The sequence below is a fragment of the Protopterus annectens genome, chromosome 3.part1 (assembly GCF_019279795.1).
Source record: "Protopterus annectens isolate FY-2018-M chromosome 3.part1, PAN1.0, whole genome shotgun sequence".
Classification (NCBI taxonomy): Eukaryota; Metazoa; Chordata; order Ceratodontiformes; family Protopteridae; genus Protopterus; species Protopterus annectens.
In genome coordinates, this window is record NC_056732.1 from 5,176,221 (window position 1) to 5,192,287 (window position 16,067).

Consider the following 16,067-nt stretch of genomic DNA (forward strand, 5'->3'; position numbering starts at 1 on the left):
TAGCCTCCCAAACATCTCAGATGCCCAGATGAGAGCTGCTCTCTCTAAAGCAAAAAACACAGCATCAATGGGACCGGACGGTGTCCCCAGCTGTGTGCTACATGAACTCAATGAGGAACTAAACCCACACATAAGGCTGCTGTTTAATCTTAGCCTTACTACAGGATACGTGCCCAAAGAATGGCGTACGGCAACTGTGGTCCCACTCCACAAAGGCGGTGCTTCTACGGACCCTGGAAATTACCGCCCCATAAGCTTGACGAGCCTTGTCTGCAAAGCTATGGAGAGGATCATAATGGAACTCATAAATAAAGACATTGGGGACCTACAGACACTGGATCCTACCCAATTTGGCTTTGTCAAGGGCAGATCCTGCCTCTTGAACTTGGTCGACTTTTTTGAAACAGTCACTAAGGCCATTGATGAGGGTAAGGCAGTTCACACAGCCTACCTTGACCTAGCAAAGCGTTCGACACAATACCCCACTCGGGCATCATAGAAAAGCTCACCAGCTTAGATGTAAACCCATATGTCACAAGATGGGTTGCAAACTGGCTCAAGGACAGAACACACAGGGTTAGAGTTGCTGGTGCCATGTCAGACTCTAAGCCGGTCACGAGCGGTGTCCCACAGGGCTCAGTCCTGGGCCCCTCTTGTTCGGCATTTATTTTTCTGAAGTGCAGGCAAACATAGGGGATTGTGGCTGACAAAATTTGCAGATGACTGCAAACTGGGCACCATAATTGACACTCCATCAGACACAGACATCCTCCAGAAAGGTCTCATAGAAATGGATAACTGGTGCCAGAGCCATGGCCTTAAGCTAAATGCCAAAAAATGTATAGTCATACCCTTTGGGAAAAACAATGTAACCCCTAATTACCACATAGGTGGTAATCCATTAAACACGGAAGAAGTTATCAGGGACCTGGGGACCCAAGTTGACAGTAACCTCTCTTTTGACACTCACATTGCCAAAGTGGTTAGGAAGACCTTCTACATTGCCCACCTGATCATGAAGGGATTCACATCCAGATCAGGAGAGGTCATTGTACCCTGTACTCTTCACTTATCAGACCAATGATTGAGTACAACGCCCCATTCGGAATGTACCTTACCCGACACCTGCAGCAGTTGGAAAGACCCCAAAAGTTCCTCACCAAAAGGATAAAGGGCTCAAACATATGTCATACAATGCCCGACTGAAGAAACTCCAGCTCTATTCAGTCGCATACCGTCTGCTCAGAGGTGATCTGTGCCTGACATACAAGGCCATGTCCAACCCGGAATTAATGGACATGCTCCACCTCAAAAAATCCAAATCCACCAGAACCACGAGAGCAAGAGACTTAAACCTCAACACGGATATAAATAGGACGTGCTGGAGGGACAGATTCATCACCCAGAGACTCCCTACACTATGGAACAGAATCCCAGTCCATGTGAGGCAGAGCCCCTCACTGACTCTGTTCAAGAGAAATCTTGACGAGTGGATGGGAGATCGTAGGTTTACCCCGGGAATCATCTCTGTATCACTGCTGGACAGAGGCACAGCAAACTAATGGGTATAGTATTCTCATCCTAAGGGGTGGTGAAAGCCACACACACTCTGGCTAGGCTTATAAATGCCCTAGGGCAGATAGCCTAGTATGAACATATGAACCTATGAACCTACTGTATTTGTTTGCTATTCAGACAACATAGCAGAGTTTCCTACCTTTATTACTGCCATACCTTCTAGTATATACATGGCATATGTAAAAAGAGCTAGACAGAGAGATCCTTGGTAGAGTTAGGTTGTTAAGTATGGGCTACAGTGTATCATGCATTTAATATTCTGGAATCTTAGCCATCATCTGCAGCTTGGCGCTTTTGAGAGTTTTGAAAAGGAATAGAAAAAACTCATAGAGGCACAAAGTAATGTGAGGTATTCCACATGTCGAAAAACAAGATATGTAAACAATGTAGTTAGGGCTGGTAGCATCTGGTCCAGGTTACTATTAAAATCTCGAAAGTGAACAAAAAAATGGTACTTATGAGCGAAGTGTTTTGCCGAAAGTACACAATACCTAATGGCCCTAATGTCGAAAAACAGCTGTTCGTGCCAAAAATGTCGAATGTGACATTTTCGGCACTTAACAGCAATCCCACCCTTCTTGTAACTCCCTAACTAGGAAACCTAACATCCCGTTTTATGCCGGGGGGCAAGCCCCCCCTGCACCCCCCACACACCCCCAACTATATATTCCAATTCCGAGATCGCACTACAGTGAGGAAAGGGATGTATTTCCCTTACCACACTGTATCGCGATCCCTGTACATAATCGAACGTTATATTTGTGAATGCACAGACCATTCACAAATATTCTGTTCGATTACGTGGCTGGCACACATATGAACTATTCGAACAGATGTAGTTCGAATAGTTCATAGGCGTGCAATGCTACGCCGACTTTTTAATAGTAAACCATCTGGTCCATTTGTATTTACTTTTGTGTTGCTCCTGTAATTACGAATAATCTAGAAGCCTTTTTAAGAGGAGTTCAGGTGACAACAGTAACAACACAGTGCAAGAATGTTAATAGTTTAAAGGACCCTGACAGTAATTTTGTGCAGTTAAGTAAACAGCATTATAAAATGGCAAGAAAAAAAATGTTTCCTTGACTGAAAGAGATGGCCGGACAATGCACTAAATCTCTGCATATGAACAGAGCTTACTTACATTTTTTTCCATTTTTAAAAACCTCTTTATAGAAATTTTACAAGTGTAATAATCCACTTTAAAATTTGTACCAATGCTTTTAATGTAAGTTTATTTACTTTTTTTATTTATTTACATTTTTGATTATTGGGGCAGAGAAGGTTTAACCAATATAAAAGCATATGACCCCCCTCAGCCTCATAAGCATGTTCACAAGCTCAAATGCAAGCAAATCAGTAAAAATAAACCTCAGCAGGACAGAAGATCCACAAAAGATGTTTATTGAGTGCTTTCATTTGGTATAATACAAAACTTCATCAGAGACGAGTGATACTCAGAGCAATGCAGACCACACAAAAAGGTTTTGTGTGGTCTGCATTGCTCTGAGTATCACTCGTCTCTGGATTTAATTTTGATTTGAAGCTCTTTATTTAAGATTTCATGGACCATACAAAAGCAAACCTCATGATATTCTGATGAAGTTTTGTATTATACCAAACGAAAGCACTCAATAAACATATTTTGTGGATCTTCTGTCCTGCTGGGGTTTATTTTTACATGTTCACAAGATATGTATAAAAGTTGCTTTATGTATATTGCTTAAAGATTTATTACTTACTTATATGCAGAGTGAGTAATGAGAATCTGAAAATGTTATTTATACATTGTAATTTTATCAGTAGTTACGAAGACTTTGCAGCAGTTTATATATCTGGAGACGTCAACTATATGTGAAAGAGAATAATAAGGTAATAAAACAGTTCCAGTGGGTGTGCTTGTGAGAAGGATAGCACAGAGCAATCATACCAGCTGACATAAATGCACACTCAGGGTACTTAATGCAGAAGCACAAAAAACAAAATTGTGAGGGGGGGTTGCCCCCGTCTCCAGATTTTCTTAATGTCACCTCTGCATATCTGTAAAGGCTTCCAGCAGCATAAGTAAAATGATACACAAAAGATTCAAAATAAAGACCACACTTAAAGCAAGATTCCAAAGAGAAGTACAAACCTGGACACAGAGTGACATCAACTGAAGCAATACTAGGGATTCTGAAACAGCTGAAAATGTAGAGGAGTTCTGCAGATCTCCACCCCTGCATGCATCAAATACTCAGACATATGGGACTGTCTGTTACTGCATGTAGTATATCAGTGCATATGTAGAGTTACTACTTGGTGACAACATCCAACAGCAAAGCATATTGTGATGTTACCTTCAAACGCACATAATAAGTGCAAAAGCCATGCAATAACATTTAAAAGCACAAATGAAAAAACATATCATGATTTCTGTCAAAATAGACAGCACGGCTGTCTTGAAGAGTCAGTGTCCACTAGCACAGGCAATCAACAGTCCGAAACAGCAGATCTCTACCGATAATAAAAATCTCAGGTCATTATGCCTCTACCACATGGGATCAAAACGCAGCCTACTAGATTACAAACATTTTGACAAACAGTGAAATATTGCAGAAAAGCTCAATAATGACACCAACCAGTGTGCACAGACAATGCAGAAAGTCCAGAAAGCCTAGCTTTATGAGCAAATTCTAGAAAGCTGTATCAAACCCCATACTGGACAACTTCCTTGAGCTATCATTGCATAATTTTTGATGACAGACAGGCACCTACCATAATCGCTTCACTTTTCTGTCAGCTACCTGGGCTGAGCCTGCAAATGGTCCATTGAGATCAGTGCAGTACCCCGGTAAACAAATATAAATAAATAACTTATTAATAGAAAAATAAACTTTACATGTTTCATATGATTTCTGGAAACATCTGTAACAGTAGTTTGCCCCCTAGTGTACACTTATAATACTGCTGCTATGAAACAGACTCCCCATCCACATAAAACAAAGTTCATCCCTATCCATTTTCAAGTGCAACTTAGTTCTGTGGATGTGAGAAAGAACATTTACCCCAGGAATACTACTGTACTACTAATGGACAGAGGCAGCTCCTAAACGCTTTATCCCATGCATGAGTCCCCTCAAAGTATCTATGGTAAGATCCCAGTTATTCTTCTAGGGGTAATGTATATAATTATTGACCATGAGATGGGTAAGGCAAATCTATTACTAAATGGGATAGGTTATTTCAAACACAAAAAGGGAAATGCACTAACTTAAAATAGCCCACAAGGGCAGCTAGCCTAGTAGTTACCTATGAACCCATGAACCCATACAGGCAGCATATACATTGCTGTTTGCAGTCCTACATGAAACTGCTAACAGGTGCAGACTAACAGACTCAGGCAAGCTGTACTGAAAGCCTGCAAGAGCCATTTTCCCAACACAAAGAACACAATCTGCTTATTTCGCTGGGATTAGGTTGTGTGCTGCAAAATGAAAAGCCAGGGACCCTTTAGAACTATGATTTTGATATGTCACTACACCTCATAAGCTAACATGCCTGTACTTTCCCCCTCCTAAATAAATTCCTTCCAAATTTATGTGGCTTACAACAATCCTTATTTACACAACTCTCTAGTTCTTCAGTTTTTGTGTAAACAGATGTAAAGAGATCAGTTTTAATCATTTAGACATGCGTTTTTGCATAGTTATATAACTCTCCCACCCTCTGTTTGTTTATGTATATATATATATATATATATATATATATATATATATATATATATATATATATATATGTGTGTGTGTGTGTGTATGTATATGTATATAAGTATATGTATATCCATCTATCCACCCACAACCCCTTTTTCCCATTTTACACATTGTCTAGAGCCAAGGTTCACATTGTCGGTGGCTAGTAATGCCGCAGTTGCTCCTCTGTATCACACTCACATGGACACTCACACCTATGGCCAATTTAGAGTGTTCAGTCTATCTACTACAAGTGTTTGGAATGTGGGAGGAAACAATTTACTTATATATGTATATATGTATACACAAACACACACACACACACACACACACACACACACACACACACACACACACACACACACACACACACGTACTAATAAATTATGCATCTAGATTTGCATATGGCATACATACACTGAAGTGATGCTAATAATCATCACAATTCTCAGGATAAAACCTTATAGTTTTGTTACATTCTGAAGCATCAGACTAACCATCACTTCCACTAGATACCTAAAAAAAAGAACTCAAATGCACAAAGAAAGTAATAAGTGATCCAAAGCTACTAAATTGAAATGATCATTTACTTTTTTTGGAAAGAAATATATAAATTTAGATGTAAACGGTGCCAGTTATAGCCATTACCAACAAATCCTACAGATTTTGATGAGTTTAGTTTTGGGAATCTGGGAATTAGTGTTAGAGCAACATAGTGACTGAAGTCATAAGTATAAAAAATATTTATTTGTGCACTGACATTACGAACACCATTGTTATTTTCCAGCATCGTTAGAGTGAAAAATGTATACTTGTGTTACTTGTGTGCATTGAAAAGTTTATTTTGCTGCTGCTATTTTAAGCTATTGCTGAATCCCTGTCGAGCATTGGATTGGTGGAAATAAAGTAACAAATACTATTGGAATCAATAGCATGTCTCAAGTAAAAAGGAGTCATTTGTTGTTGATTTACCTGTAAACTTTCTCAACATTGCAACCAGCATGCCATTTATAAAATACATGTGCAGATGTGTAACAGTGTGTGTGTGTGTGTGTGTGTGTGTGTCAGTGTGTGTCAGTGTATATATCTATATGTGTGTGTGTGTGTATATATATATATATATATATATATATATATATATATATATATATATATATATGTGTGTGTGTCAGTGTATATATGTGTGTGTGTGTGTGTGTGTGTGTGTGTGTGTGTGTGTGTGTGTGTGTGTGTGTGTGTGTGTGTGTGTCTTTGGGCTGATGTGATATGCTTTACCTGCTGTTTCTAGTCTGTATTTACAATACTTGGGGGGGGGGGGGGGTAATTGAGAAGTAGAAGAATTGAGATTTAGCTTGTGAACTGTCTCTCTGTAAAGCTTATAGAACAGTCAAAGACCCTTTAACAACTTCAGTCCCTCCCAGCCACTGATTTTAAATCATTTCGAAAATTTTACCAATCTTAATTTAAAAAGACTTACTGCTACTTTTTTCCTTGAGTAACTGCAGACTGAAGTAACACCTCTTTGAAAATGTGAAACAACATTGCAGGGTGATGTGTTGTAAATATTATAACAAAATCATGGTGAAATAACCATACACAGAAATAAAAATACATATATTCGGCACAAGGAATATCACACCAGGATATATATATATATATATATATATATATATATATATATATATATATATATATATATATATATATATACACATCAGAATCCTTCTCCGCACAGAGGGAGATGGCTCCAAGGCCGATGTAAGAGCCGAGCTCACCTGCGCCGAAGCTCTGAGAGGGAGAACTGGGTCGGACAAGGGTCCGATGCCTCATGCCCCCTCGGAGCCGACGAGGGAGCCCCGGCCGAATCAGAGCCGACAATGGAACCGAAGGAGATAAAGTTATCGGAGCCGACGGTTCCACTACTCGAACCCCAATGAACTCCGGCTCTGAACTCAATGGAGTTGGAGGAAGAACATCGATAGAAGTGGATGGAGCCGACAGCTGTTGAGGAGGGCTGGACAACATCTTGGCAAGTGCCTGCGACTTTAGCAACCTACTGCCCACTCTCTCCACGTCGTGATCCAAGAGCCTAGAGGATGGAGAGGAGGGAGAATATCTGTGACTGCGCTCGCTTTGCAGCAGGGGAGACCAAGGAGCCGAATGTATCGATTCCAGAGAAGGGGACCTCAGCCTCTTGTGGCTCCACAAAGGCTCCAAAGTTTCTGATGGAGCTGACAGGGAGATAGTCTTATCGGTTCCAGCCAGAACCAAAGTAGCAGGTAGAGTCTGAACCAAAGATGGCTCCGAACTTGGAGCCGACGATTTGGTAGATTTAGGGGATTTCACAGGCTGAGTCTTGGCCGGTCAATCCTGGGGCTTTAAAACGCCCCTAAGAATAAGCTTATTCTTATTCTCCTGCAGAACTCTTGGACTAAATGCATGGGAAGAGTCCTGCAGGTGCACAGCGCCTAAACAATAGATGCAAGAAGTGTGCCCATCTGTCAGAGACATTTTCTGATAGCATGAGTCAAACTTCTTTAACCCAGACAACTTGGATTCTTTGGACATCCTGTAACAAAAAATACAACAATAGCTAACCAATCAAAATACAGTCTAAAGAGAAAAACACAGTACACTACAGACTAAAGCTAAAGTTTTTTTTTTTTTTTTTAAATAGGAAAGCCTCTAACTCAAATGGCTAGCCTATAAGGAAGATAGAAGGAAAGCCTCTAACTTAAACAGCTAACCTGACAGGAATAAGGAGGGTGGGGGGGGAGAACTCTCTAAATTAAACGAGTTCTAAAGGGAAGGGAAGGAAGCTACAAATACACACTTGGTTAACACAGCAAATATAAAACTAAAAACTAACAAAAAACCCCTAGGAAAAAAGACTATTTCTAGTAAAAAAGTTCTATAAAGAAACTTTATACGAGCCTGAGCCAGAAAAACGACACTTCACAGCTGAAGCAGCAAACGAGATCTGGGTAGCTAGTGCTAGGCATCATGGGATAAGGGGTAGCCTCGAGCCAGTAAACAGCTCTCGAGCTATAGAAAATGGCCGAGTCGGAGCCGAGGATCGGCTCCAATTCCAACCAGCAAGAACGAAGGCGAGATAGACAACTTAACATCAGTAGTTTGCCCCTAGTGTACACTTATAATACTGCTGCTATGAAACAGACTCCCCGTCCACATAAAACAAAGTTCATCCCTATCCATTTTCAAGTGCAACTTAGTTCTGTGGATGTGAGACAGAACATTTACCCCAGGACTGCTCCTGTACTACTAATGAACAGAGGCAGCTCCTAAATGCTTTATCCCATGCATGCGTCCCCTCAAAGTATCTATGGCAAGATCCCAGTTATTTTTCTAGGGGTAATGTATATAATTATTGACCATGAGATGGGTAAGGCAAATCTATTACTAAATGGGATAGGTTATTTCAAACACAAAAAGGGAAATGCACTAACTTAAAATGGCCCACAAGGGCAGCTAGCCTAGTAGTTACCTATGAACCCATGAAGCCATACAGGCAGCGTATACATTGCTGTTTGCAGTCCTACATGAAACTGCTAACAGGTGCAGAGTAACAGACTCAGGCAAGCTGTACTGAAAGCCTGCAAGAGCCATTTTCCCAACACAAAGAACACAATCTGCTTCTTTCACTGGGATTAGGTTGTGTGTAGGGTTACCACCTGTCCCACTTTGCGAGGGACAGTCCCTCTTTGGGCAGTTGTATCCTACAAAAAAATTGTAAAAATGGCAAATGTCCTGAGATTTTAGGACAAAATTATTTCTTGTATTTTATGTAATAGTTGTATAAAACATTTATTCTGTATCTGAAACATCTAAATGTTATAAGAAACAGAATAAGCAACTAAAATGCTTCAAAAATAATCTTTTATTTAGGCAAAAAAGTGAAGTTCTGTCCTTTGTACTGGCCGTGGGTATGTTTTGGCCTGCAAAATCTGACGTTTGTACCAAAAATGTCCCTCTTTGGGCATTTGAAAAGGTGGCAACCCTAGTTGTGTGCTGCAAAATGAAAAGCCAGGGACTCTTTAGAACTATGATTTTGATATGTCACTACACCTCATAAGCTAACATGCCTGTATTTTCCCCCTCCTAAATAAATTCCTTCCAAATTTATGTGGCTTATAAACAACATGCTTGACTCAACTGAAGAACTTGTCATTCAGTTTGACTATATGTATATCCTCGACTGCCCAAAAAAGAATGTATCAGCACTAGGGGCTTGTCACAATCAGCATCACTATTCTCTCTATCCAACTAAGTCACTTTTTAGCAAACTCACCTTGGTATGCTCTAACAACGGCAGCATTGTATGTTGACACCACAGAATACAGAAGCCACTCCTGGAGATGTCATCACAGATAAAACAGCAGGCTCAATGCATGATGAGCAAAATGGGATATCCCTCCTCTACATCAAAATCCCAACAGGATTTCACCATCTACGCTGTAGTGTCAGTACATGTTGTGAAAGAAGTGCATTTAGAACATATTCTGCATCAAGGTTCATTATGCGACTGATAGACATCTGTTAGTATTTCAGTCATTTAATAAACCTTAAGCACCTCCACCCTCAAACACAACATCACAGGTTCCATTCACAGCTATTTAACAAATCCTTAGTTACACAACTCTCTAGTTCTTCAGTTTTTGTGTAGACAGTTTTCCTGCCTCTCCTAAACTAGTTAGACCAGTTTACAGGCCTTGCTGTATCCTGGGCTGTGTTGAAGTTCCTGTGTTGTCCATTGCCTTACTTGGATAGAAGGAAGTTTCTTAGCTCACCAGTGGGAGTGGGGAGCCTTGAATAGCCTACCTGTCCTTGAGGGAAGTGACCTCAGCACAAGAAGCTGTAGTAATTGGTCATTTTGGACCATTTCTAGCTCTTTTGAAGTTCCCTGGTTAAGATCTGCCTCTGGCATTTTTTGAAGCCATATTGCTCAGACACAGCTCCACGTGGTCCTGTTGAGTCTTCCTGGCTACAGAGAACTGAAAAAAGTGACTGCTTTCCTGATTAAGTATCCTGCTGTTTTTTATATTTGTTTTACCTTCTACTGCTTACCTAGAGCAAGCTTTAACTGTTTTCATAGTTATTTACTGCATTTTTATTATCTGCACTTAAAAGTACATTTTAGTCGAAATTATTCTAATTCAAGTCGAAAAGTGTTTGTTTGCTGTTTAATTTAATTGTTTGGCTGCCCACTAAAGTGTGCTAGCCTGTACTACTGACTTATTGCCTTTTCTGCATTTCTGTGGGTTTCTATTTAAAAACAAAAAAAACAAAAAAATATTCCTTGTTTTCCTGCCTCTGTTAAACTAGTTAGACCAGTTTACAGGCCTTGCTGTATCCTGGGCTGTGTTGTAGTTCCTGTGTTGTCCATTGCCTTACTTGGATAGAAGGAAGTTTCTTAGCTCAGCAGTGGGAGTGGGGAGCCTTGAATAGCCTACCTGTCCTTGAGGGAAGTGACCTCAGCACAAGAAGCTGTAGTAATTGGTCATTTTGGACCACTTCTAGCTCTTTTGAAGTTCCCTGGTTAAGATCTGCCACTGGCATTGTTTTGAAGCCATATTGCTCAGACACAGCTCCACGTGGTCCTGTTGAGTCTTCCTGGCTACAGAGAACTGAAAAAAGCGACTGCTTTCCTGATTAAGTATCCTGCTGTTTTTTATATTTGTTTTACCTTCTACTGCTTACCTAGAGCAAGCTTTAACTGTTTTCATAGTTATTTACTGCATTTTTATTATCTGCACTTAAAAGTACATTTTAGTCGAAATTAGTCTAATTCAAGTCGAAAAGTGTTTGTTTGCTGTTTAATTTAATTATTTGGCTGCCCACTAAAGTGTGCTAGCCTGTACTACTGACTTATTGCCTTTTCTGCATTTAGCGCGGAGTTGCCACTAGAGCACCATCGGGCAGCGCCGGTTAAACAAGGTTAAACTATTTCTGGCTCCGTAAAGTCTGCTCTTCATTTTTTCCCTTAGAACTGCTGTACTTGTAATCTAAACAGTCTATTATCTATCTGTAAAGCTCAGCACTGGTTCCTAAAGCATTTTTTAGTCAGGTAAAGCACTTCTATATTATACAAAGTACTTCACTAGCTTAAAATCCCCCTGAGTACCCACTTCCCTATAGGTCCTTTCTGACTCAGTTACACAGCAAACTTTTTCATTTCTTCTAGCATGTCAAAGGGTCAGTTGCTAGCGCCCTCTCCTGCTCAGCTGGTGAATCTGGGAATATTAAGGCAATGTTACAATTGCCTCATGTACACAGACAACCCTCTCCTCCTCCCACAAAACACAAATACATGCGAGAGATGCAACTATATAGCCAAACTGGAGGCTGAGCTCTCTCAACTCAGGACTGGCAAAACCAGACAGGAGGAAAAGGTAACCACACACACCATAAACCCAGTCTCACATAGAACTATCACAGCTACAAATCAAACACATAAACACACAAAGACATACTCGGAGGCACTGATCAAAAATTTACCAAAACAGCATAGGCCTCCAAAGCAGACACCCAAACAACTGCCACCTCATGACATAACACAAGCAACACATAGATCACAAAGTCAGTCTGCAAATCAGTCACAGCCCTTAAGGCCAAACACAATGCCAGACACACTTGTCATAGGTGACTCCATAGTCAGACACACTGACGTCCCACTCACCAGACTGAACAAGGAGAAGGTCACAGTAAGCTGCCTGTCGGGCGCTAGAATCCGCCACATAACACAAGCACTCAGGTCACTCCACAGCAAGTACAAGTATGACTCAGTCATTGTCCATGCTGGTGTGAATGACCTGAGATGTACCTCCCTGGACTACATGAAAAGAGACATAAAGGAGCTCTCAGATTATGTAGCCCAGGCTGGTATGACCCTGACCCTGAGCAGTATCCTTCCTTCACCAAGAATGATGCCACAATACAGAAACAAAATGATCAGTTTTAATAATTGGCTTAATTTCTGGTGTCATTCTAAGGGGATCCAATGTCTGTCTGCCTGGAATGACATGCTTGACAAGCCACGCTGCTTCGCAAGGGACGGCTTGCACCTGTCACCCCTGGGTTTCCGGGTATTGGCAAAGGCTCTTGCCACCCCCATAGTGCCTTTTTTAGACAAGGCTCAAATTCTAAACCCACCGCCCTAGAAAACAATAATGGAAAAAACTAAGGGTAATGCTGCTCAATGCCAGAAGTCTAAATCTCAAGATGCAAGCCCTCAAAGCCCTCCTCAGTATGGAGAAAATCGATGTATGTGCTGTGACTGAAACCTGGTTCAAGGCTCCTGAGAGCACCCCGGCACTATCAGGTTTTACCTCATATCATGCGTTCCTGCACCAAAACCCGGACCGTACCACAAAAGGAGGGGGTGTATCCATATTCATCAAGGATACCCACACCTCCAGGCTGGTGGCAAATCACGAAGCATCAGAGACCATTCAGGTGCAATTAACCACAGGCAAAACTGCTCTACAGTTTGTAGCATGTTACAGGCCACCCTCTCAACCTCAGGAACCCCACACAGCCTTCCTGAAGACACTGGAGAGTATAAATGTCTCTCCAAACACCATCATATTGGGTGACTTCAACTACCCAAACATAGACTGGGAACATTACTCAAGCCCCAATACCCTAGCCCAAAGGTTCCTGGAGTTCATAAACTCAAATGCTATGGAACAACTTGTCACCATTCCCACAAGAGGTGAAAATATACTAGACCTGATCATCACAAACATGGGGACAAAATGCTCCACACCGGAAGTATATCCCTCATTGGTGAGATCAGACCATAAACTAATCTCACTGGAGATCCACATCCCGCCCCCACCCCCAACAAAAAAGACCACAGTGAAGAACTTCTCAAAAGCCAACTTCACACTTCTTAAGACTGGTGTGGTATCCTTCAAGGCCCCTGAGCCATTGGAAACCACAAACCACGCTGCTGAATCCCTTACAAATGCTTTCTACGAGCACCTCCAGGATTGCATGTATCAAGCAATCCCAAATAAAATCAAGACCCTTTCCACCAAAGGCAAGCGCCCGATCTGGTGGACCCCAGCCATAAACAAACTTTACAACAAGAGGAGAAAGCTACTACAAGATAGAGCAAAATCCCTAAAAGGGAAGACATCTCTGATCAATACTAGTAAAAAACTACGATCACTCATAAAATCATCCAAGGCCAACTTTGAGAGAAAAATCACCAAGGACTCAAAAGACAATCATAAGGCCTTCTTTAGTTATGTTAGAAATCTGGGTGGAAACTCCCAGATATGCTCAGAATTAGTCCAAAATGATACAAAAATCTCACTGAACCCACAGACATTGCAAACATACTGGCAGACAGGTTCAGTGAAAATTTCTCCCCTCCCCCCCCAAAAGGAGAAATATCTATCCCAGCAGAGTGTAGCCTCCCAATCATCTCAAATGCCCAGGTGAGAGCTGCTCTCTCTAAAGCTAAAAACACAGCATCAATGGGACCGGATGGTGTCCCCGGCTGTGTGCTACACGAACTCATGGCTTAGTGGTAGGTCATACAGACTAATGTTACCAAGGTCCTGGGTTCGAGACTGGCAGTGGGAATTTATTTTACCTGTGGATGGGAGATCGTAGGTTTACCCTGGGAATCATCTCTGTGTCACTGCTGGACAGAGGCACAACAAACTAATGGGTACAGTATTTTTTCATATAAGGGGTGGCGTAAGCCACAAAAATTCGGGCTAGGCTTATAAATGCCTTGGGGCAGATAGCCTAGTATAAACCTATGAACCTATGAACCTATGAACTAAACCCACACATAAGGCTGCTGTTTAATCTTAGCCTTACCACAGGATACGTACCCAAAGAGTGGCGTACGGCAACTGTGGTCCCACTCCACAAAGGCGGTGCTTCTACGGACCCTGGTAATTACCACCCCATAAGCTTAACAAGCCTGGTCTGCAAAGCTATGGAGAGGATCATAATGGAACTCATAAATAAAGACATAGGGGACCTACAGACATTGGATCCTACCCAATTCGGCTTTGTCAAGGGCAGATCATGCCTCTTGAACTTGGTCGACTTTTTTGAAACAGTCACCAAGGCCATTGATGAGGGTAAGGCAGTTCACACAACCTACCTTGACCTTGCAAAAGCTTTCGACACAATACCCCACTCGGGTATCATAGAAAAGCTCACCAGCTTAAATGTAAACCCATATGTCACAAGTTGGGTTGCAAACTGGCTCAAGGACAGAACCCACAGGGTTAGAGTTGCTGGTGCCATGTCAGACTCCAAGCCGGTCACAAGCGGTGTCCCACAGGGCTCAGTCCTGGGCCCCCTCTTGTTCGGCATCTACTTTTCAGAAGTGCAGGCAAACATAGGAGGATTGTGGCTGACAAAGTTTGCAGATGACTGCAAACTGGGCCATAGTTGAAAATCCATCAGACACAGATATCCTTCAGAGAGGTCTCATAGAAATGGATAACTGGTGCCAGAGCCATGGCCTTAAGCTAAACGCCAAAAAATGTACAGTCATACCCTTTGGTAAAAACAAGGTAACCCCAAGTTACCACATAGGTGGCAATCCATTAAGCACAGAAGAGGTTATCAGGGACCTGGGGACCCAAGTTGACAGTAACCTTTCTTTTGACACTCACATTGCCAAAGTGGTTAGGAGGACCTTCTACATTGCCCACCTGATTATGAAGGGATTCACATCCAGATCAAAGGAGGTCATTGTTCCCCTGTACTCTTCACTTATCAGACCAATGATTGAGTACAATGCCCCATTCGGAATGTATCTTACCCGACACCTGCAGCAATTGGAAAGACCCCAAAAGTTCCTCACCAAAAGGATAAAGGGGCTCAAAAATATGCCATATGCTGCCTGACTGAAGAAACTCCAACTCTATTCAGTCGCATACCGTCTGCTCAGATGTGACCTGTGCCTGACATACAAGGCCATATCCAACCCGGAATTAATGGACATGCTCCACCTCAAAAAATCCAAATCCACCAGAGCCACAAGAGCAAGAGACTTAAACCTCAACACGGATATAAATAGGACCTGCTGGAGGGACAGATTCATCACCCAGAGACTCCCTATGCTGTGGAACAGAATTCCGGTCCATGTGAGACAGAGCACCTCACTGGCTCTGTTCAAGAGGAATCTTGACCAGTGGATGGGAGATCGTAGGTTTACCCCGGGGATCATCTCTGTATCACTGCTGGACAGAGGCACGGCAAACTAATGGGTATAGTATTCTTCAACCTAAGGGGTGGTGAAAGCCACACAACTCTGGCTAGGCTTATAAATGCCCTAGGGCAGATAGCCTAGTATGAACCTATGAACCTATGAACCTATAAAGAGATCAGTTTTAATCATTTAGACATGCGCATTTGCATAGTTATATAACTCTCGCACCCTTTTTCTTTATATAGATATGTATGTGTGTATATATATATATATATATATATACATATATATATATATATATGTGTGTGTGTGTGTGTGTGTGTGTATATGTATATATATATTTATTTATATATATATATATATATATATATATATATATATATATATATATATGTGTGTGTGTGTGTGTGTGTGTGTATGTATATGTATATAAGTATATGTATATCCATCTATCCAACCACAACCCCTTTTTCACATTTTACACATTGTCTAGAGCCAAGGTTCACACTGTTGGGTGGCTAGGAATGCCACAGTTGCTCTTCTGTATCACA

At 41.5% G+C, this 16,067-nt stretch overlaps 1 protein-coding gene across 2 annotated transcripts in view; it reads right to left on the minus strand.

Moving 5' to 3' along the window:
- Nucleotides 1-16,067, minus strand: part of LOC122797962 (glycoprotein-N-acetylgalactosamine 3-beta-galactosyltransferase 1-like) — a 547,666-nt gene that overhangs the window by 526,861 nt on the left and 4,738 nt on the right. The window contains exon 1 of one of the 2 annotated variants that reach the window (XM_044066492.1): nucleotides 9,619-9,837. The exons of the other annotated variant lie outside the window; for it this stretch is intronic. Coding sequence (XP_043922427.1) covers nucleotides 9,619-9,645 — 27 coding nt within the window. The 5' untranslated portion in view covers nucleotides 9,646-9,837. Of the gene's footprint in view, nucleotides 1-9,618; nucleotides 9,838-16,067 lie in introns of those variants that run through there. 2 annotated transcript variants of the gene reach the window in all.